Here is a 23,482-nt window from a genome sequence, read left to right on the forward strand (position 1 = left end):
TAAGAAACAGGTAGAAAAGTGAGATCTCAGTGGTAAGTTCTACCTCAAATCTACCTCCAGCACCTCATCTTGGAATCAGACGACTAAGGAAAATAAAGTCGGATTACTATAATGAATATAAGCTTTCTATGAGTCTGAAGAATACCAAACAGGTATTAGCACTTGATGATTATTTAGGGGGAAAGTGTTAGTTTCATGATTTCTCTTACAGTTTAAAAAATGAAATAAGGTCAGAACTCTACCTTTTAAACGGAAGAATTCCTTTACCCACTTGCTAAATTATGCATAATCACTACAATGAGATTTAACAGCCTAAAAAGGCGGGCACGTTCAACACCACTCCAGTTCTTACAGGAATCTACTATGAAGTAAATACAGAAAACTCAAATACAACTAACTGAGAACTAAACCCACAGGGATATTTTTCCTCGTGTAAACTCTCAATCACTGATGGTGAACACAATATAAATAAATATAAAACACTAAGCTTAGTAAAATATCAATATGAATGCATCTACAAAGCTAGATCCTTTCTCCCATCTTAAGCTGGGTCAGGTATGATGTTGCGTGTCTTAGACTTTAGGGCAGTGCCTAAACCTAGGCGGCACCCAGCAAAGTGGCCGGCCCAACAAGCTTCAGCCAAGTGGACAAAACCAGTGCCAGGAGAACTGCTACAGCGGACGGGGGCTGCGAAGAGTGTGGTCTCTTTCTTTAGGACAGAGGAAGGGGCACGTGCTCTTTTCACTGAAGAGGAAGGGAGAGCAGTGGGATCTGAGCTTCCCAGAGCAGCACGCTCCCGTGTCCTGCACAAGCCACAAGTGTGCGAAGACACAATGCCCGCAGCCCTCTGGGAGGCAGTGGGGCTCTGGACCAGCCTCAGCCACTTCCACCATGTGCCACATCCTCATTTTCTATGTGCAAAGGGGGACACACTGAGCTAACGAGACCAAAGACAGAAAAGGACAAGGAATCCAATAAACAACACGTAAACCCACAAATCGGGGTAAAGACTCAGCACTTTCTTAACAATCCTAAAGGCTTCCTCAGAGAGTAACCGGGTTTAATTTCTTTAACCTGGTAAGGTGAGAGGTAAAGTCACTGTTGCCTAGAAAATGCCCTATTAAACCCAAACTGAAGGATAGAAATAAAAAACCTGTAAAACCACATTATAATAAGTTATATGATCTTCATTTAGTTTAAAACTACACATTATAAAACCACTGATTCTCAGTGATCTGTCTTCTCTCAACTTTCACATGTGCTGCCCTATTTCAATGCCAGAATTCTATTTGTATAAACCTATGTTATGATACATGCAGACTAGTAAACTTCATTCTGGGAAAAGGAGTCAAAAAAGAAAAAAAAAAATTCATTCAAGGTAATGCTGGAAGTCCCAACTCTGCCTCTTCAGAATAGGGCAGCCATCTCCAAGTGGAAAGGCAGCAGATTTAAAATGTTCCCGATCACAGAGCACCATTATAATTCATTAAAGCATTTACATTTTAAATGATTCTAACATTGATTACTTAATAGCTATTTAGACAAATTCAAATAAACACTAAAAATACTTACATTATCTATGGATTTAAGCCTGAGCCCAATCTTCCCATCTTGATCCTTACACAAAATGACCTCTCGAATCCCTTGCTTAATTTCTGCTCTGCGGATGCCAGCATCATTACCAGTTATAGGTGCCACCATATAGTTCATGCTGGAAGGTCTTGCTACCAACTGCTGACAAAAACACACACAACCTGTCAGTATTTAAAAACATTTTCTCTGAAAAAAATCTAAAATGATAATTTACTTGAATATATTCAGTTGTGGTTTCCCAAAATATAATCTGCAAATTATTTCCTTCAGATAAAATTTGATTTTTGAAAAAATGACCCTGTTTGTTTGTTTAAACTAATTCTTCAGGTAACTTATTCCCACATACACTGTCTCCAGGAGATTCAATGACTGTCTGTCTGCTGCCTCGTGAATTCACTGGCATTTGTTTCATGTGTACTTAGGCTTGTCTTCAGCTCAAATATATTATCCTTGAAATTTATAAAGGCCACATCATACTTTTGAAATTCACACAGCATTTTCCAGAGGGTTCTTTGAATGGCCTGGTCTTCAACAATCTACTTACCCTTTCAGTTTCTATAAAAGGGGCAACCTTCTTACTTCACAGCTCCACTGGCAGGACTAAAAGTGCATGTTACACGACTACTGACACACAAGACAGTAAATATGATTTCTCGTCCTCTTTAATACACATCTAGGGATTAACCAACTATACGGACACACCAAACTGCCCTAGAACAGCTGCACTAGGGACTCTGTTGGGTACCATGTGTCAAGTTCCTCATTTTTTTTCAAGTTTTCTTGACCAAAATCAGCTTATTGTTTTAAGTGGACCCTTTCCTCTACCAAAGAGACAGTGAGGGAAGAGCTTATTTATTACCAAGGCTTCTTAATTGGAATCTTTCACAAAAAGCTCTGATTTACCTAATAACTGTGATGCTCAGAGCAGCAACGATAGGGAGAGAGGAATCTCAGCTACACACATACCGCAGATTGCAAATTTTTTCATTCAGAATTCACTGTAATTATGACAGCATATTCTAAAGTTGATAATCTATCGGAGTAACACACACACAGAGCTATACTACAAATTATAACAATACCACAAAATATAACTTTTGAAGAACTACAAAAATTCAATGATTACAGCTATAAGAGCATAGGAAAATAAGGTGATAGGATAGAAAAACAAAAACTTAAGAAGCAAATGAATTACTTAGGGGGAATACAGGGAAAAAAGGAGTAGCTTTGGAGTGGGTTTTACTTCTGGAAAAGAAACCATTTTTTCCAGCAAGTACTGCTAAGTACTTACTTTGTGTCTTATTATGACCACATGACCAACACCACGTGACCTCTGCCCACTCCTGGTGAGGATGACTACTTTAACCTTCTAGATAGTCTCCCTGCTTCCATCCTGCCCTTCTATGCATTCTCCACACAGCAAGCACGGGAACCTTTTATAACAGATCAGACTATGTCACTCCCACAACTCAGCTTATTGTTTCACTGCCCAAGCCCTTACCATGCTGCACAAGGCCACAGACCACCTGGCCCTGACTACCCTTCCAAGGCCACCCCTCCAATGCCACCTGCTACTATGTGCTGCCTTACCTGCCCATCACCTAGGCCTTTTCTCTCAGGTCTGCCAAGTTCATTTCTCCCTGAAGGCCTTCGAGTTCTCTGTACTGACATACGTAGCTAGCAAAGCCTAAAATACTTTCCATGGTTCCCTTAATAGAAAATATTTGCTGAACCTAAATGTACGAAAAACTGCATCTTTTAAGGGGAAACTATAAACTATAAAGAAGTGTGTGTGGCTTCCTAGGTGACACAGTGGTTAAGAATCCACCTGCAAATGCAGGGGGACATGGGTTCGATCCCTGCTCCAGGAAGATTCCACATTCCATGGAGCAACTAAGCCCGTGCGCCACAACTATCGAGCCTGCACTTCAGAGCCCGTGAGACACAACTATTGAGGCCATGTGCTGCAACTAGTGAAGCCCATGCGCCTAGAGCCCGTGCTCCGCAACAAGAGAAGCCACAGCAATGAGGAGCCTGCGCACCACAACAAAGAGTAGCCCCCACTCACTGCAACTAAAAAAAGCCTGTGCACAGCAAAAAAAAGACCCAACACAGCCAATAAAATAAATACATAAATTAAAAAAAAAAAGTGTGTGGATATACTGAATGGTCAGAGGAGTGGTCAGCAGAGGTATAAGCTACTATCTGTCAACTCCAAGCCACCCTACTCGGTGAGGTCAGGGCCTGGACTGTGCACACGACACGTCCTCTGCCAGGGTTAAGGTCTGCACCCACCACGCGGAGGCGGGCACGTGCCTTGTTCTTGCTTGTCTGCCCCTGCCCCTGCCCCTGGCAGCACTGCCTGGGTCTAGCCCGCAGCGCCGCTGGCAGCAGTAGATTCCATTCTCTAGATGTTACTGACACTCCTAGGACCAGCCTCATCGCGACCCGTCCGGGGCATCAGTACCCACAGCAGGCTCCCCTCCTCCCAGGTTCAAGGCCTAGCACACGGGCTCTTCCATCAAGCTTGTCGGCTCTGATAACTCCAACCTCCAACCTGCATAGCCCCGGTCCTAGGAGAAGCAGCTACCTTCTGCAATTACATCTGTGTTCCACTTTTGCTTTTTTAAATTCTTCAGCCTCTCTGTCTGACTTCTTAAGTTATCTCTACTGAAAAATCTAATGTGATTTCTGTTGTCCCAACGGGACCCCGACTGATGTAAGCAAGTTTTTTTTTTTACTAAATACGTGGTGAATACGTAAAAGCCAGGTACTGCGTTAAGCACTGGGATCACAGCAACAACACAGACATGGACTCCGTCTCCATGAAGTTCAGCATTTACCTGTGATTATGACGAGTGCTACAAAGTACTGTGGTCTCACAGCAATGATTTTAACAAAAGACTCAGATACATTACATTTAAGCTGAGAATTTGGGGTCTAATTACAAGACGCTTTAGATTTAATGTTAAAAGATTATGAGCAAAAAAAAATATATGACAGACCTAGCAGCAGCTTAGTACTGTTTGATATAAGAAGTTACTAGAGGGACAGTAAGAGACTACTATAATAATCTAGGGCAGAAGTATAGAAACCAACCCTGAACAGGGTTATAGCAGAACTGGGATGGACAACATGAATACAAGCAGCAGGGCAGGAGCAGAATCACTAGGTCTTTAACTGACTAAAAAGGAGAACGGACCAAAGGCATGTGAATCTTTAACTCCTAATAAATTAGAAAGTAGTAATAGCACAGAAGGAAGTAGACTACATAAAAAGTGATATCCAGAAGGCAATCTAAAATTCCTGAGAAGAGGTCAATGCTAAAGTTACAAACTTGTGAGTTAGCCACAAAGATGAGTTAGCTTATATGTTATGTGTGAAGTATGATTTTTAAATAACTCAAAATTAATTACACTATACATACCCCCTGACTTGGTGCTCCGGGGACCACGGCCATATTTGCACATATTTCTTCTTCATTTAAACTCAGGCCCATGTACTCAGAGAGCTCCGGATACAGTTTAGGATAGAGATCTAATACAAATGAGTGAATGAAGAAAGAAAAGCACTGATAGAATATTCAAAACCTGTTATCATGGACTTTTACTTGTGTTAAAAAATTACATTTCACGTATAAAACCTAAGATGAATTTAAATTAGCAATTTGGAAAATGCCACTCTCTGTAATGACAATTAGAAGTGGAAAATACAGAAAATGTTAAAGGTGGAAGTAAAATATGAAGACATTTGAACTGAAACCTCAGATTTCTCAATACTCAAGAGTAGAAATAATTTTTCCAAATTATCTTGCCTTTCCTTTTTATTAACCTATTTGATTAGGAATTTTGTAAACATACCCTGATTCTCCACTTAAGAACAACTGACCAAAAATGTACACTGTCAAGTCAGCTACTTTTTAATTCATTCAGTAAACGCAAGTATGAAAAGTTTCTTCTGAACTACAAAAAGCAAACAAAAACTCAAAGCTTGTAAGTTTATTTAGTGTCACATCATTTTAAGAATGTTAACCACATAAATGAAATTATCGAAACAGTACCTTTAAATACTAAACTAACTCTACTATTCAGTGTTCAACTCAATAGTAGAGTTAGGTACTATGTCCCAAAGCTCTTTTTCTAAAAGAAACAATGTTATAGTTATGACAGGCCATAAAAACCTATTTAACACTCCCTTTGTATTTTAAGTCATGTTATTTAAGGGTTGTGTCCTGAAACCCTATGAACTGAGAAAGAAAAGGGACCAGGGGAAAGGATATAGAGCCTGGGGAGAGATTCCAAGATTTAGGCAGTTCCCTCAAAAGGAGGCGGTTAGAAATTTCAACTGAACCAACCTCCAAGCCCTGCAAAGACAGAGGACAGTTCAGCAAGTTCCATTTTTTCATAAATGAATCACTCATAAGTTAAGGCCTTTAAGGGCTGAAATTTAAGTAACTTATCTTCATTAAGTCGTAAAACACACCCTATTCCTAGTTCACTCTCTTGATTAAAGGGTTATTTTTTTAAATAAACTTTTTTTCTTCTTACTACTAGAACTTTAACCACCAATTTCATGCTGTGTATGTTAAAAACAAAAAACAAAACAAACCCCTTGGATCCCCTATTTCAACAAAAGAAGGTTTAAGAAATATCTCTGGTTCAAGGAGAATGAACCCAAAGTATACACTTACTTCCATCCTGAGAGATGGGAGCAGAAGCTTCAGATAAAATCGCTGGATTCGCAGGGTTTGCAGAAAAGGCCGTTTGTGCCTGAAAAAGAAAAGAAGAAAATTCTAACAACAATGCTATATAGATACTTAAACTTCTTATATAATTTATAAGTTAAAGTCTGTAATTCCAAAAAGAAACTAAAACACTTTAGTTTTATTCAGGAAATTTTAATTTCAAACTCTTTAGCAATATATTTTTCAAAGAAAATACACAAATCAAAAACATATAACCAGAGCTTAAACATCCAGTTTTGGGCTTGCAACCAAATAACTCCCATGTAAACAAGTGCACATACTTAGCTATACATTTAAACCTGCTTTTAAAAGAAGCTGTAGTTTCATGCTACCTAAAGAGCATTAGCCGTGTGCAAGAGAGTGCTGGCATAAATACCCCCTCCCCAATTTCTGTCAATTCAAACACCTCAAGTATCCATGAAACAAAGGACTGCACTCAAGAATCACTGCAGGGACTTCCCTGGTGGCACAGTGGTTTAAGAATCCGCCTGCCTGAATTGGGAGATTGGGATTGTCATATATATATATATTACTAATAAGAAAAAAAAATTCAACTTGTACACTTTAAATATATGCAGTTCATTGTATGTCAATTATATCTCAATAAAAGTTCTTAAAAAAAAAAGAATCCATCTGCCAATGCAGGGGACACAGGTTTGAGCCCCGGGAAGATCCCACATGCCATGGAGCAACTAAACCCATGAGCCACAACTACTGAAACCCACATGCCTAGAGCCCACGCTCTACAACAAGAGAAGCCACCGCAGTGAGAAGCCTACGCACCACAATGAAGACCCAACACAGCCAAAAACAAAGTAAATATTTCATATTATAAATATTTAACACTATCATATAAAACTTGACTAAGCACCATTCCACACATCTTATAACCAATATTTCACAGTGCTACTGCAATTAATATTTTCAAAATAAATTATTAAATGATGGTTACACATTTTATACTTTCATTATTCTTTTGTTAATCAGTCTAAGTAAACATAAAAGTATCTTACATACAGAAAAAAGCTTAACCATATTTATATGTCATATATCAGAAAAACACCTAAAAATGTAAATATTTATTAAGTTGCTAATGTTTATTTTGCCATTTTAGCATATCTCACTTAAATATTTATATTTTAGCAAGTATAAGAAGGGGTTATGTTATACTAAATACAAAACTACTACGAAGTAGGCAAAACGCATACTTTATCACTGACATAAACATGATGGTAATGTAATATGTAACTGTTGAGCTTGCCAAAACTTTGACAGTGTGTACACTTATCAGTATGACTCATGCACAAGCAGGCCAGGAACTCCTCCCGGACTGCCTTCAACAGCTCAGTCGTGTTCAGTATTCCACTGATGGAACTCCTTTTTCCTTTACAGATACATCTGACTTTCTAAAATAGACATGCGTCTTTGGTTGGCAGTAAGTAGTAAGATCCATCTGTAATATCATTTTTTACTTAATCAGAAATATGTCAAGTAATGAAGTTTATACCTATATATCAACCTAGCCCTGAAATTAATGCTAAGAGTAGTCCCAAAGATGCTTGGAGAGATGGAAGCTTAATTAAATAAGGAAAGTCTACAAAAGCACTGAAGGTACTTAGCTCCTTTGGACTGTAAATGTTCTGATATGCTTGTTATTGAGTCATTCTTAAATATTTATTGTTTCATAACTTGTCACCATCTAAACTGAAATAAAATGCAGCATGAAAATCTTCATAATTTTAAATATATCCACAAACTTAAAGTATGCTGAACTTTGAAAATTCTTTCACCAATGATCAGCTAAAAGGAGGCAATGGATTGCTTCTTGGATAATCTCTAAGAAAAAAAAAATCAATCCATGAAAAGACATGGAGGAACCTTAAATGCACATTATTAAGCAAAAGAAAGCAATCTGAAAAGGCTAAATACTGCATGATTCCAACTATATGACATTCTGGAAAAGGGGGGAGGAATGGACAGGGCACAGAAGACTGTGAGGGCAGTGAAAGTATTCTATGTGACACTACAGTAGTGGCCATGTCACCATACATCTGTCCAAACCAACAGAGTGAACACGGCCAAGCAAGAGTGAATGGGGTGGCAATAATGTGTCAGGTTAATCAATTGTAACAAATCTACCCTCTGGTGAGGATGCTGGCTGTGGGGGAAGGCCAGCATTGTGTGCACTGTGTAGGTAGAGTGGGGGAGAGGTGCACAAGGAGGGGTCACTGAGTGGAAACTGTACCTTCCATTCAACTTTGCTGTGAACCTAAAACCGCTCTGAAAAATAGAATTTACTAATGTTAAGAAACTGATCATTTTTTACATTGGTCGATTATTTCTATTCTTTCATTCATTGCTATTGTTCTTATCCAAGGAACACTGAAGAACATATATAAAAAGCTCTCTACAAAGTTAATCACTATATATTCTGCAGTAAAAACAAAAGAAACATGGTACAACAAGGGCTTAAGGACTATTAAGCCATTAAATGTAGCAAATTATTTCACACTTAAACTTGAAATCTCAAACTATTTTAAAAAAGGGGGGGGGGTGATGTCTGGAGACAGGGGCTGTCCCAAGCAGCACAGTTATGCCAGAGCGTGTTGTTTCTGCCACTACAGAAGCATGTGGAGACACCATGCTCTTGGAGCCACCAGTATCAATCTCTGCTCACCGTGACAGGAAATTGATGAAATCACGGTTTCTTACCAGCTTATTTTGCATAGATGTGGCAACCAAAGGCTCCTGTTAAACACTCATAATGGACAGAGAGGTTCAGGGACCATATGATACTGAAAGCCACAGCCTAATGGTTACTGTAAAACAATTTATAAAATATGAACTGTCAGCTCACTGCTGCAGTTTAGTTTTGCTGTGGTGTAAAGGGCCAGAAGATGAGAAAATGAATACTACCTTTACAGAGGCATCTCAAAAACAAAAATCCACATATCACCTACCACAGAAAATGGAGAAAAAAATAAAACAACAAAAATAGCCCAAGACTTCAGTGGCTACATTTTTAAATCCAGTGAGAATTAAAAACCACCTGTCCCCTCCCCCTTACTCGCTGTTATATCTCCAGGCAGCTAGCTTTCTGCTCAGAACATAAAAAGTCTTCTAATGGAAATATCCACATAATTTGCTTCTCCTTAAAGAGGTCAGCCTGATATAGACTGTGGCCCTCTTCATTTTCCAATCCAACATCTGCCAGTATCAACTGTTTCCTTCTTTTTCTGCTTTCAAAATAAAAAAACCTCTGCTCAAAGCCTACTATGGTTAAAGTTCAATTCCATAAAAATTAACAAGAGGACAAAAAGGAAATCAGTCACTCTCAGACCCATCTGTAAATCCTAACACTTTAGTGCTCTAATATCATATTAATGGCTTAACTGTTATTCTTATAGGGTAAATATTTCAAATAAAAGCATTTTAAAAATAAAGTGTGCCTGTTCAGATGAACTATGTGGAAATAAAAACCATATGTGAAAAATGACAAAAATACCAAAGGAAAAAAGAGAGATTTGAGATGACTGAACAGACCACTTAAACCGTCAGGTATCAAAGCCCTGGCAGCTGAACAGATGTGAGATTTTACAAACCATCCATCAATATCCCAAGGGGAACTATGACGGAAAATGTGTGTTCACGATCTCCCCCCATATTTATCCAATATTTCAGCTACACATTTGTTACTGTTTTTTTTCACCCTAAAAGGGCCAACATTTTGCCTAAAAAACACTTGTATTCATCTCACCAGTTTGCAATAAACATTTAATACTTTTTAAATAATTATTAAGAAGTAAATCTGATTTATAGTAAGCTGAGGTCAAGATCTCAGTTAAATGATCTCTGAAGTACTAAACAACTCAAAATGAAAGAACTTCATCACTTATATCAAAAAGTTTTTCGGAATAAAGAAATATAACAGGGAGTTCAATTTATCTTGTCAAATTAGAAAAACAAATAACAGCTGAAAAAATTCTGAGTTCATGATAGAACAAGTTGAAAGTAAACTGGATACAAGATGGGTTCATTAAATACTACAATTAACTCTTGTTAAAAAGAACAATAAAAATTTACAAAACAGCAACAATTCATCCCAATCGCAAACATTCTTCTTAAGCAGAACAATCTATCTTCAAAGTTAATACTCATATAAAGGAATACAAAAATTTCTGACAATGAAATTAGAAATACTGTCCTCTCTAATACTGCCATTTAGAGCAGGAACACATGAACTGTCTGCTGCTTACACTTAAAAGGAAACAAATCACTACGCTTTCATTGTGCTTTTACACTACTACTCTTTCTAAAGCAGCATGTACCTCCCAATTTCTGTAATTTTTAACTTTAGAGAAGACAATTATTTTAAAGACTGGTTATACCTGAAAACCCAAAAGAACAATGTACAGAACTTTAAACAAGACAATGAATGTCTAAGAAGTTGGAGTATTTTTTTACCAACTTAAAAATGTATTTAATTTAAACCTTTGTCATAAAACCAAGCTATCTTTGAAGAGTTTAAGTCCTGTTTCAAATAATATCCCATGCTCATTAATTCAGTGAAATGAATCTCTAGCTTTTCTAACTTTTTAGTTAGAAAAACTGTTTAGAAAAAAATTGAAAAGTCTATATAAAGTGTAAAAATGAAGAACTATATCGACTATTTAAGTGTCTTGCTTCACTTCACCTATAATCAGAACATATCACAGCGTACATGGAAAAAAAAAGTATTTAAATTAAACGACTTAAACATACCTGAATCACCTTGTCTACCTTCAGGTCTTCGAGAGATGGGTACAGAGACATTTTTGTAGGATTTTTCTAAAGAAAAAAACGAACATTTTCTATGATTCAGATTTCATTGAAATTTAAATAGTATATGCAGCCAGCAACATACACATGAACATGTATAAATATTTAACACAAGAGACATTTAAATTGCAAAACACATGGAAAAATATGACCATCTAGCTAATACTAAAAACTGCTGACTAGCGAACAGTTGCCAAACCCCTTCCTCCCTTCTATGATCAAACTATATCCATTACAGACTTTAAACTTCCCTTAGTAAAAGTCCCTTCATTTCTAAAGTTTAGAAAATCAAAGAGAACAATTATGTGACTCACTTATCTTACACAGGGCTTCTTGGCAACTGAGTATTATATCCTTCTAACAAAAATCTACAACAGCTCATACGTGTTATCTATGTGTAAACCTCTATTATAAGAAAAAATAGGCATATACACATATTACATAAATATGTATATATAAAAAGCAACATACACCAACTGTTAACAATAGTTCTATCTTTATGTGACGTGAATGAAATAGATGGTAACGGAGTGAGGGATAAGAGGGAAATTTTTATATTTTAAACATTCCTATATGGTTCAATGACTTTTAGTGACTGTGAATTGCTTTTTGTAGTAATTTAAAACAAAACTCTCTAAAAGAAATACAGGGATATGTGCTCCAAAGTTTTGTTTGGCTATTTTGAAATGAACACTTCCTTTAAGCCCAACAAAACAATATATTCTAAATTGGTATACTGTTTGACATTATCAATTTATTACCTCCCAATCAAAATCCACCCATGATTGGTTGCTCTGTGAAAATGGAGATGGGCCCTTTAATTACTGCTCTTTTGCCAGTTGGTAAGATGCTAAGCTTTGTCAGTAGAGGAAGCTGGCGGTACACTGGAGGAGAAAGGGTTTTCTTCCAAGTTCCAGCGTACTCACTCCCGCCCAGCTCCTGCCACAGCGCCTCTCCAGCACCTCGCTCATGCAGGGAGCAACTTATGCATCCAGCTCCTGCAGCGCACAGCAGCCAACCTTCCCCAGCACTCGGTCCAGCAATCTGTGGAGCACGTTCCCAGCATGGTGTCACCAGCAAGGCATCTCCTCAAGTGGCTCTCCCTAGCACCCCTTCCTGTGGCTTCCCACAAGTTTCAAGGTGCAGCATCTTCCTGTGGATGGCCTTCCCCAGCACCCCCAAGGGAGACTTTCCAGTAAGTTTGGTATCTCAGCAACTTCACCATCCACTGAGTGACGGCTGCACTCTCTCCAATAAAGCCTAGATCCCAGATACAGGAAGAGGACATCTCATCCTGGGACACAATATCTCAGCCCTGGCATGAGTAGACACCTATTAAATCTGCTCTTCCTGTATTCATTAAAGTTTCCTTTACTTCTGACTAGCCAATCCCTGTTTCTTCAATCATGTTATCATCAAAAATTCTGTACATTAAACTTTCACTATTCAAATTACTATATGGTTTCTCTCTTAGCCAGATGCTAAATGACAATTCTTTTTTTTAAAATTAATACATTTCACATACCACAAAATTCACTCTTTTAAAGTATACAATTTGATAGTTTTCAGTAAATTCTGCCTTGTGCAACCATCCCTATCATCTAATATTATAGTATTTTCATCACCCCAAAAAGAAACTCCACGCCTACCTACTCTCCCCTCTCTCCAGCTCCCAGCAAGTATGAATCTACTTTCTGCCTCTCAATTCGCCTATTCTGGACATTTAACTTGGAATCACAGAATGTGTGACCTTTTGTGTCTAGTTTCTTTCACTTAGTATAATGCTTCCAGGCTCATCCATGTTGCAGCTATACCAGTACTTCATTCCTTTTTATGGCTGAATAATATTCCATAGTATGGCTAGGACGCCTCTGGGTATCCTCTCAGTCGACGACATTCTGGGTGGCTTTACACTTTTGACTTATAAACAATGCTGCTAATGATGCATTTACATACAAGTCTTTTTGAGTAAAACTTAAACTTAAGTAATGTTTAACTAAATAATGTTTAATTGTCTTGGTATACAGATAAGAGTAGAACCACCAGGTTATATGGGGACTCCATATTTAACTTTTTGAGGAACTGAACTGGTTTCCAAAGTAACTGCACCATTTTACATTCCCACCAGCATGTGTGAGGGCTCTAATTTCTCAATAGTTTGGCAAATACAGCTGTCCCTCAGCATCTGCAGGGGCCTGGTTCTAAGAGCCCCCTGCCCCCCCCCCCATATACACTAAAATCTGTGAATGCTCAAGTCCCTTATATAGAATGGCATAATACATACTTGCTATTGTCTTTTTTTTTTAATTACAGCCATCCTAGTGGATGTGAAGCTGCATCTTGTAGTTTTAATTCATATTTCCCTAATGACTAATGAGGTTGACCATCTTTCATGTGCCTAGTGGCCATCTGTATATCTTCTCTGGAGAAACATCTATTAAATCCTTTGCCCATGTTCTTTCTTTTTCTTGCCTAATTGCTCTGGGATAGAACCTCCAATAAAATGCTGAACAGAAGTAGCCCGATAGGGCTTCCCTGGGGATTAAGAATCTGCCTGCTAATGCAGGGGACACGGGTTCAAGCCCTGGTCCGGGAATATCTCACATGCTGCAGAGCAACTAAGAAGCCCGTGCATCACAACTACTGAGCCTGTGCTCTAGAGCCTACAAGCCACAACTACTGAGCCCACGCACCACAACTGATGAAGCCCGCATGCCTAAAGCCCGTGCTCTGCAAGAGAAGCCACCGCAATGAGAAGCGCATGCACCACAATGAAGAGTAGTCCCCCCCCACAACTACAGAAAGTCCATGTGCAGCAACGAAGACCCCATGCAGCCAATAAATTAAAAAATAAATACACTATATTTAAAAAAAAAGAAAAAGAAGTAGCCTGATACAGTTTAAGAGGAAAATAGGGCTTAGGCTTGTGAATAAAATGCAAATTCTTGAGAAAGCACAATCAAGTATGACTTAATTCTACTAACCCAGGGAAATAAAACGAAGTACCTTTTGTACTGCAAAATATCAGTTCCCTAAAAGCTTTCTTCTTAAACACATTTTATTTAAACTTTCAGCCATTTTATCAACATCATATACAAAATCACTTTAGATTCACTGGAACTAATGTTGACTGGTAATCCAGGTGCTATTTCTATTTTTGGTTCTGCCATTGGTCACCTGCAAGATCCCATTTTCCTCATGAAAAATGGACTGCATGAGTGGTTCATTTCAAAACTCACTGAGTAGTTTTCTAAATTTTTTTCCCCACAGAAGCTTTTCTTCAAACAAATATTAGCTGAGGTTGTCTGAACAACTCTGAGATCACTCACACCCACACACTCAGGCCTAGAAAAGAAACGGGCTTTTCAGAATTTTTAAAAAAAATAACAAATATCACCCCCAACTTATACTTTTTAAACACTTTTGGTTTGTTCACTTTAAGTATGTTGACCTTAATTAAACCTCACCATTCTCCTAAAATACAAAGGATACCTAAATGATTTTACTTCAAACTATTTTCTTGGTCTCATTTCATCCAATTTCTTTCCAAACATTACAATTTTCCAGCCACAAACTACTTGCCATTTCCCACCCCAGTCAAGTGCTTCTGTGCCTCCACATCTTTGTAAAAGCTTTGTCTGCTTCCTGGAATATTCTTCCAGGACTTTTCTATCAAAATCTTAGTGAAGAGCCACTTCTGTGAGGTCATCTTTGATGACTTCAGTCCAACATTATTTGTCTCTCTCAGTTCAGCAGTTTCACTCTGCTTTTCATTATAGCTAGTGTATGTTTAACTCTGCTACTTGAGATCAAGGCCCACATTTAATTTTTTATGTATCTAACACCATGCCTTATCCTGACAGGAAACAAATGTGTATTAAGTATGTCAGCCAATATTATCAAAATTACTGTAAACAAGATATCTTTAAAACTTTTACTGAAAAATCCTAATTGTATTATCTTGTAAGCCTACTACTTTGTTGATTTTGGGGAGTTGTTTGTTTTTTGGGTTGTTTGTTTTGTTTTTTGCCATGTCCAGCAGCTTGTGGCATCTCAGTTCCCCAACCAGGGACTGAACCCGGACCACAGCTGTGAAAGCCTGAAATCCTAACCACTAGGCCACCAGGGAACTCACAAGTCTACTACTTTGAACAACACTGTTAAAAGCTTTCCAGAAGAATAATGAATTTTTGTATCATTTTCCTGAAGGGCTCAGTTAACTCACTTGCATACAGTACTTAAACCTTTGACCTAAAGCTAAGCATCAAAATTACTTAGCCCTTTCTGAAGAACCACAAAGCTACCCTTGAAATCCTTTCAATGATGGTTGGAATTTCAGAATGACCAACAATGAGATTTAAGAGGATTCTGAAAATAATTCCAACACATCAGCGTGAGAATTCTCATTTCACTTTCACTTAAAACTCTATCAAACACTAATACTGTACCAACGAAAGACAGAATTCTCTTTCCAGGCCTTCCCTTCAGCTGACCGAGCAATCAGTGACATACTCAAAATGCTGAACCAAAAAATTTGCCACCAAGAATACTCAGAAAAGTTGTCCTTCAGATTTGAAGGCAAGGTAAAGTTTCCCAGACAAGCAAAAACTAATGAAGTTTATCACCACTAGACCAGTCTTATAAGAAACTGTAAAGAGATTTAAGTTGAAACAAAAAATTGCTAATTAGCAACAGGAAAAAAAGTATAAATCCCAATGGTGAAAGTAAATGTATAGAGAAGTTCAGAATAACCTAAAGCTATTAAGATGGTGGATTAATCACTAATAAAGGCTGAAAAACAAAAGTTAAAAAAAAAAAAAACCCCACACGAAAACTGCAACTACAATCATTTGTTAAGGGAAACGCAGATAAAAGGATGTAAACTGTGACATCAAAAGCGTAAAACGGGTTGGGGGAGGGTGTAAAAATGTAGTGACAAGGATGCCCACCTTGCTACTTTTATTCAACATACTACTGGAAGTCCTAGCCAGAGCAACCAGGCAAGAAAAATAAAAGGAACCCAAATTGGAAAGCCAGAAGTAAAACTGTCACTATTTGCAGGTGACATGTTACTAATATGGAGAAACCTGAAAGATTCACCAAAAAACTGTAAGAACTGATAAATTCAGCAAAGCTGCAAGATACAAAATCAACAGACAAAAATCTGTTGCATTTCTATACCTTAATAATAAACTATCATAAAGAGAAATTCAGGGGACTTCTCTGGTGGTCCAGCGGTAAAGAAGACACCTTCCAATGCAGGGGACTCAGGTTTAATCCCTGGCCGAGGACCTAAGATCCCACGTGCCACAGGGCAACTAAGCCCACATGCTGCAAACTACAGAACCCACGCACCACAACTAGAGAGAGAAAACCCACACACCACAACTAAAGAGAAGCTCGTGCCCCACATGCCTCAACAAACATCCCACATACTGCAACTAAGACCTGATGCAGCCAAAATAAACAAAAGAAAAGAAATTATATTTTTTAAAAGAGAAATTAAGAAAACAATTCAATTTACAATTGCATCAAAGAAATAAATTTTAAAAAGGAGATGAAAGACCTGTACACTGAAACTATAAGACATTGACAAAAGAAATGGCAACACGGATAAATGGAAAGATATTCCATGCTCCTGGACTGGAGGAACTAATGTTGTTAAAATATCCATACCATCCAAAGTAATCTAAAGACTTAATGCAACTTCTGTCAAAATTTCAATGGCATTTTTAAAAGAAACAAAATAACCCTAAAATTTGTATGTAGTCACAGAAAACCTCAATTACTGAAAGCAATCTTGAGGGAAAAAACAAAGCTGGACACATCACTCTCTCACTTCAAACTATATTACAGAGCTATAGTAATCAAAACAGTATGACTGCATAAAAACACACACATAGATCGATGGAAGAGAATACAGAGCTGAAGAATAAAGCCACGCACGTATGGTCAATTAATTTATGACAAACGTGTCAAAAACGTACAATGGGGAAAGAATATTCTCTTCAATAAATGGGAAAACTGGACAACCACATGGAAAAGAATGAAACTGGACCCATCTTACACCATACACAAATATATTAACTTAAAATGGATTAAAACTTGAACATAAGACCTAAAACCATAAAATTTCTAGAAGGAAATGTTGGTAATAAGCCACTTGACATTACTCCTGGTGATTGATGACTGTATTTAACACCAAAAGCAAAGGCAACAGAAGAAAAATAAACAAGTGGTACTATATCAAACTAAAAACGTTCTGTATAGCAAAGGAATCAATAAATTGAAAAGACAACCTACCAAATGGTAGAAAATATTTGCAAAGCATGTACCTGATAAGGATTAATAGCCAAACTAAAGAAAGAACTCATATAAATCCATAGCAAAAAAACGAAAAAAGGAAAGGAACGGAAAGGAAAGAGAAGGAAAGGAAAGAGAAGGAATTAAAAAATGAGCAGAGGAGCTGAATAGACATTTGCCCAAAAAAGACATACAGATAGTCAACAGATACATGAAAGGGTATCATCATCGGGGAAATGCAAATCAAAACCACGAGATATCACCTCACAGCACAGGACTGAAATGCTCTATCAGAGAAATAACCGAAAGTACTACCATATGGTCATAAAATATAAACCTTTTTAAGGTCCTAAAACATTGTGTCTTCAACTTTAAGTCCATAAAGATAATCTGGAAATCTTGTTAATGAAACAGATTCTTGAGTCCTAGCCCCAGAAACTAAAACAGTTAAGTCTGGAGTAGAGTCCAGAAATCTGCCCTTTAACCCTTTGTATACCATCAGGATCCAATGGACACAATCTTAAATTTTGAGTTTCTTTTTCATAAGTTCTATTTCATGACTTTTATTCTTTCTTAGACAAAAAAAAATGAAGTCAGGGAGGAAGGGAAGAAGCAACTGGGAAAAAAAATTTTTAAACAGAGTAAAATCACTCCACCTTACAAATATCACAAGGGTTCAACTGGACCCCTTTATTAATCCAAGATCCATTACTGAATCTTAGTGAACTTATTTTTCTCATTTTGAAACAGTTTTGCTACTTTATCTAGGAATTCCTTAATCATTATTCATCAGTTATTCCCAAGTATGCTTTAAAAAACACCCCAAATGACAATACAAACAAAAAGTAGAATCACTCTACACTTATTCATTCTAGGAATATATTATGTCATCCTTCAGTTTATATTGCCCAAAGTATTGCATCCTCTTCCAAGAATGTATAAAGTCTGTAGACACCATCTTTGTAGCCTTTTTTCTAAAATGTATTCTTTCAACACAGTATAAAATGTGGAATTTTTTCACTTTTCACTCATGGTGGCAGAAAGAATAAACTGGAGGAAGATATTTATTAGACAAATCAGAGATGAATACAAAGAAACAAATATCTGTACTGTAGGCTTTTATGATAATGAGGCAATTGATCACATAAGCAAACCTCAGACTGAGTTTTCAGATGAAGTTACCCTAACTGAAATCCCTCAAACTTAAGGATCAATGAGTAAACAATATGCCTTACTTAATAAATGAAATAAGATATTTCAGCTAATCATTCAGAAAGAACTTTACCATACAATATTTTGAAACACGTCCCCAGATCCTGTTTAAAAGGAGATTTAATGCAGAGAATGGACTGGAGGACACAGGATGTGGGGGGGGGGGGGTGGCAGGGGGGCGAAGGGGAAGCTGGGATGAAGTGAGACTGTAGCATAAACATATATATACTACCACTGTAAAGTAGATAGCTAGTGGGAAGCTGCTGTATAGCAAAGGGAGATCAACTCAATGATGGGTGATGCCTTGGAGGGCTGGGACGGGGAGGGTGCAGGGGAGTCGCAGGAGGGAGGGGATATGGGGATATGTGTATAAATACAGCTGATTCTCTCTGGTGTACCTCATAAGCTGGTACAAGTGTGTAAAGCAATTATATTCCAATAAAGAGCTTAAAAAAAAAGGAGATTTACCATCTTCTTTCATCTTTTACATCTACACAGCAAAACTTACTTGATTTGGTTTTGTAAGCAGCCAAAAGAAGCGAAGTATTTAAACAAAGGTGACCAGATGAAAACAGCAATGTACAGGAATTTTTAAAAATTTGTTGTTCTGATTGCTCTAATTGGTATTTATTTACAAAAGTATAAATGAAAATTCTTTGCAAACATAAAGTAGATGGTCATCCCCGCAAAATCATGAACCATGAAAGTACGCAAAAGTACTGCACTCTGACAACGCAAGTACAAAAATTACCAGACAGTAACGTTACCACCTATTGAGATGGATGTGAAATCTAAAATCAGTATTGTGTTTTGACAATCAAGTGCATGAAGAAGAACTAAAAGTAATGACAAGTTAAGACATATTAGAGAGGTAACTGAATCTGGATCAATATTTATAAAAAGGATATCTCCCAACTTTACGGATGACAGTTGATCAGCAATTAGTCATACTCAAAGATGCTGCCCATTTCAGCTATACATACCTTCAAAGCCAGTAAAGTTTAGAATAAAATTTTGGGTTTCTTATGTTCAAGTTGTTATTAAAATTCTGTTTCTAGTAAAACTGGGTTTCCCTATGCCTTTATTTTTGCTTCCGCAAGGTATTCACGACCTAAAATATAAAAAATAAAAATAAAAAATATCCATTGAACCCAGATGATAAATAGTAATGCCCCTGTTTTCTAGTACACCAAAGATTAATAAGCATCCCAGATGATTCGCTGTCAAGCAGCACACTTTGATAAAATCCTAAGCAGTCTTCCACAGCAATGTTTCTCAAACTCGGCTCATCACCAGATCAGAATTATTCGGGCACTAGTTAAAAATACCTCCCCAGGATGACACAGATTTCATGGAAGGACTTGGGAATTATTCTTTTAATAAATACCCAGAGAGATTATGATGATAAGCCATTGAGAACTACGGTCACATGAAGAACTCTAAGTAGAATAACTGCTTTTTACCCATAAATTCCATTTCCCACTTACTGAACTGGCAAAAATCCAAAGTTTGACAACACTCAGATATTGAGGCTCTGAGAAATACTCTCACATTACTGGTAAAAATGTAAAGTACTATAATTTCCATAAAGAGTGAGTTTGCAATATCTACCAAAATCACAAACGCGAATACCCTCCGACCCAGCAATACCACTTCAGCTTTTAGTCTACAAATATATCTACATACAAAAAAGCAACAAATTTAAAATTTTATTCACTGAAGCACCAACTGTAACAGCAAAATTCTTGAAACAAGGGAGGAAGCACTAGATATCCAAGATAGTGAACGCGGTCCAAGATATTATTATTAACTGGAAAAGACAAGGCATTATACAGGGCAGTACATAAAGTATGATTAAATTTGTGTTAAAAAGAAGGAGAAGAGCTTCCTAGGTGGCGCAGTGGTTAAGAATCCGCCTGCCAATGCAGGGAACATGGGTTCGAGCCCTGCTCCAGGAAGATCCCATATGCCACGGAGCAACTAAGCCCGTGCGCTACAACTATTGAGCCTGCGCTTTAGAGCCCGTGAGCCACAACTATTGAGCCCATGTGCTGCAACTACAGAAGCCCATGTGCCTAAAGCCCGTGCTCCGCAGCAAGAGAAGCCACAGCAATGAGGAGCCCACGCACCACAACGAAGAGTAGCCCCCACTCACCGCAACTAAAGAAAGCCCGCACACAGCAAAAACAGACCCAACACAGCCAATAAAATAAATAAATACATAAATAAAATTTAAAAAAAGGGGAACTTAAGGAACCAGAGAAAGAAAAACTAAACTCAAAGTTAAAAGCAGTAAGGAATTAATAGAGATCAGAACAGAGATAAATGAAATACAGAATAGAAAAAAAAAATTAAACCCAAATTTGGTTCTTCGAAAAGATCAACAAACTTGACAAACCTTTAGCTAAATGGACTAAGACATAAAAAGAGAAAACAACACGTTAAAATGAAAGTAGGACTATTATCACTGATTCTACAGAAATAAAACAGTCTACATAAGAGAACACTATGAACTGTACACTAAAAAACTGGATAACCTAGATGAAACGGACAAATTCCCAGAAACACAAAACCTATCAAGACTAAATCACAAAGAAACAGAAAATCTAAACAGACCCATAACTAGTAAAGAGACTGAATCAGTAATCAAAAATCTCTCAACAAAGAAAAGCCATGGACCTGATGGCTTCATTGGTGAACTCTACTAAACATTTAAAGAAGAATTAATACCAATCTTTCTCAAAATTTTGCAAAAGTATTGAAGAAGACGGAACACTTTTATTCTATGAGGACAGCATTACCCTCATTTCAAAGTGAGATAAAGACATAACAGGAAATAAAACTACAGACCACATCCTTACGAACATGCAATCCTCAACAAAATACTAGCAAACAGAACAACAGCTCGTTAAAAGGATTAGACACCTTTTAACAAATGGGATTTACATCTGAAATACAAAGATAGTTCAACATATGAAAACTGTTCAAAGTAATACAACATATCAACAAAATGAAGTGAAAAAAATGATCTTCTGAACTGATGTAGAAAGAGCATTTGACAAAATTCAACGCCCTTTTATGATAAAAACACACAACGGAACAGGAGAAGGAAACAATTTCCACATAATAAAAGCCTATATGCAAAACCCACAACAAACATCATACTCGATGAAAGACTGAATATTTTTCTTCTAAGATCAGGAGCAAGACATGAATGCCCACTTTCACACTATGCTTCAACACAATACTAGAAGTTCTAGCCAGAGCAATTAGGCAAAAAAATAAATAAAAGGCATCCAAACTGGAAAAGAAGTAAAGTTACTTCTGTTTTCAAAAATGATCTTATATATTTAGGGTTTAGAAGACATTAAAGACTCCACAAAAAAGCATTAGAACTAATTCAGCAATGTAATAGGATACAGTCAATACACAAAAATCAGTTGCATTTCTATACATAAATAATGAGTAATCTGAAAAGGAAAACACAAAAAATCCATTTACAACAGCATCAAAAAGAATAAACTTCGGAATTTATTCGATCAAGGAGGTAAAAAAACTTGTGCAATGAAAACCACAAAACAGTGCTGAAAGAAATTAAAAACAATCTTAGAAACAAAACTGGAGAACTCACACTTCCTGATTTCAAGGCTTACTATAAAGCTACAGTATTCAAAATGGTATAGTACTGGCATAACGACAAACAGACCAGTGGAACAGAGAGCCTAAAATACAAACCCTTGTATACATGGTCAAATGATCTTTGACAAGGGTGCCAAGACTATTCAACGGAAAAGACAGTCTTTTCAACAAATGGTGCTGGGAAAATTGGATATCCACATGCAAAAGAATGAAGGTGGACCCTCACCTAACACCATATATACAAAAAATAACTCAAAATGGATCAAGAATCTAAATATAAGACCTAAAACAGTAAAACTCTTAGAAGAAAACACAGGACAAAAGATTTCCAACACTGGATTTGGCAATGATTTCTTGGATATGACACCAAGGCACAGGTCATAAAAGAAAAAACAGACATACTGGGTTTCATGAAAATTTTACAAATTTGTGCATCAAAAGACACTATCAATAGTGTAAAAAGGCAACCCACCAAAAAGGAAAAAAAGGCAACCCATCGAATGGGAGTAAATATTTGCAAATCATATCTGATAGGGGATTAATATCCAGAGTATTTAGAGAACTCCTAAAACAACAAACAAAACTGGCAAAGACCATTAGTAGACATTTCTCCAAAGAATATAGAGGAGGAACTTCCTAGGTGGCGCAGTGGGTAGGAATCCGCCTGCCAATGCAGGGGACACGGGTTCGAGCCCTGCCCCAGGAAGATACCACGTGCCGCGGAGCAGCTAAGCCCGTGCGCCGCAACTCTTGAGCCTGCGCTCTAGAGCCCGTGAACCATAATTGTTGAACCCATGCGCGCAACTGCTGAGGCCCACGCACCTAAAGCCTGTGCTCTGCAACAAGAAAGGCCACAGCAATTAGAAGCCCATGCACCACAGCAAAGAGTGGCCCTAGAGAAAGCCCGTGTGCAGCAAGGAGGATCCAACACAGCCAATAAAATTAATTAATTTAAAAAAAATAAAGAGGAATAGCCAATAAGCACATTAAAGAATGCTCAACATCACCAATCATTATGGAAATGCAAATCAAAACCATGAGATACCACCTCACACCCACCAGAGTGACAACTACCAAAAAAAACCCAGTGGCGGTGAGGATGTGGAGAAATTAGAACCCTTATTCACTGTTGGTGGAAATGTAAAATGGTACAGGTGCTATAAAAAACAGCAT

General features: G+C 37.4%; 1 protein-coding gene across 2 annotated transcripts in view; it reads right to left on the reverse strand.

The window, feature by feature from the left end:
- The window catches only part of SDCBP (syndecan binding protein), a 30,817-nt gene that overhangs the window by 4,909 nt on the left and 2,426 nt on the right, over positions 1 to 23,482 (reverse strand). Inside the window, exons 2-5 of one of the 2 annotated variants that reach the window (XM_057736103.1) lie at positions 11,099 to 11,164; positions 6,284 to 6,362; positions 5,021 to 5,130; positions 1,573 to 1,731 (exon numbers count right to left, since the gene is read on the reverse strand). In XM_057736103.1, coding sequence (XP_057592086.1) covers positions 1,573 to 1,731; positions 5,021 to 5,130; positions 6,284 to 6,362; positions 11,099 to 11,149 — 399 coding nt within the window. In that variant the 5' untranslated portion in view covers positions 11,150 to 11,164. Of the gene's footprint in view, positions 1 to 1,572; positions 1,735 to 5,020; positions 5,131 to 6,283; positions 6,363 to 11,098; positions 11,165 to 23,482 lie in introns of both variants that reach the window. The other variant, XM_057736101.1, reaches the window with a different exon arrangement.

The sequence above is a fragment of the Hippopotamus amphibius genome, chromosome 5 (genome assembly GCF_030028045.1).
Source record: "Hippopotamus amphibius kiboko isolate mHipAmp2 chromosome 5, mHipAmp2.hap2, whole genome shotgun sequence".
Lineage (NCBI taxonomy): Eukaryota > Metazoa > Chordata > Mammalia > Artiodactyla > Hippopotamidae > Hippopotamus > Hippopotamus amphibius.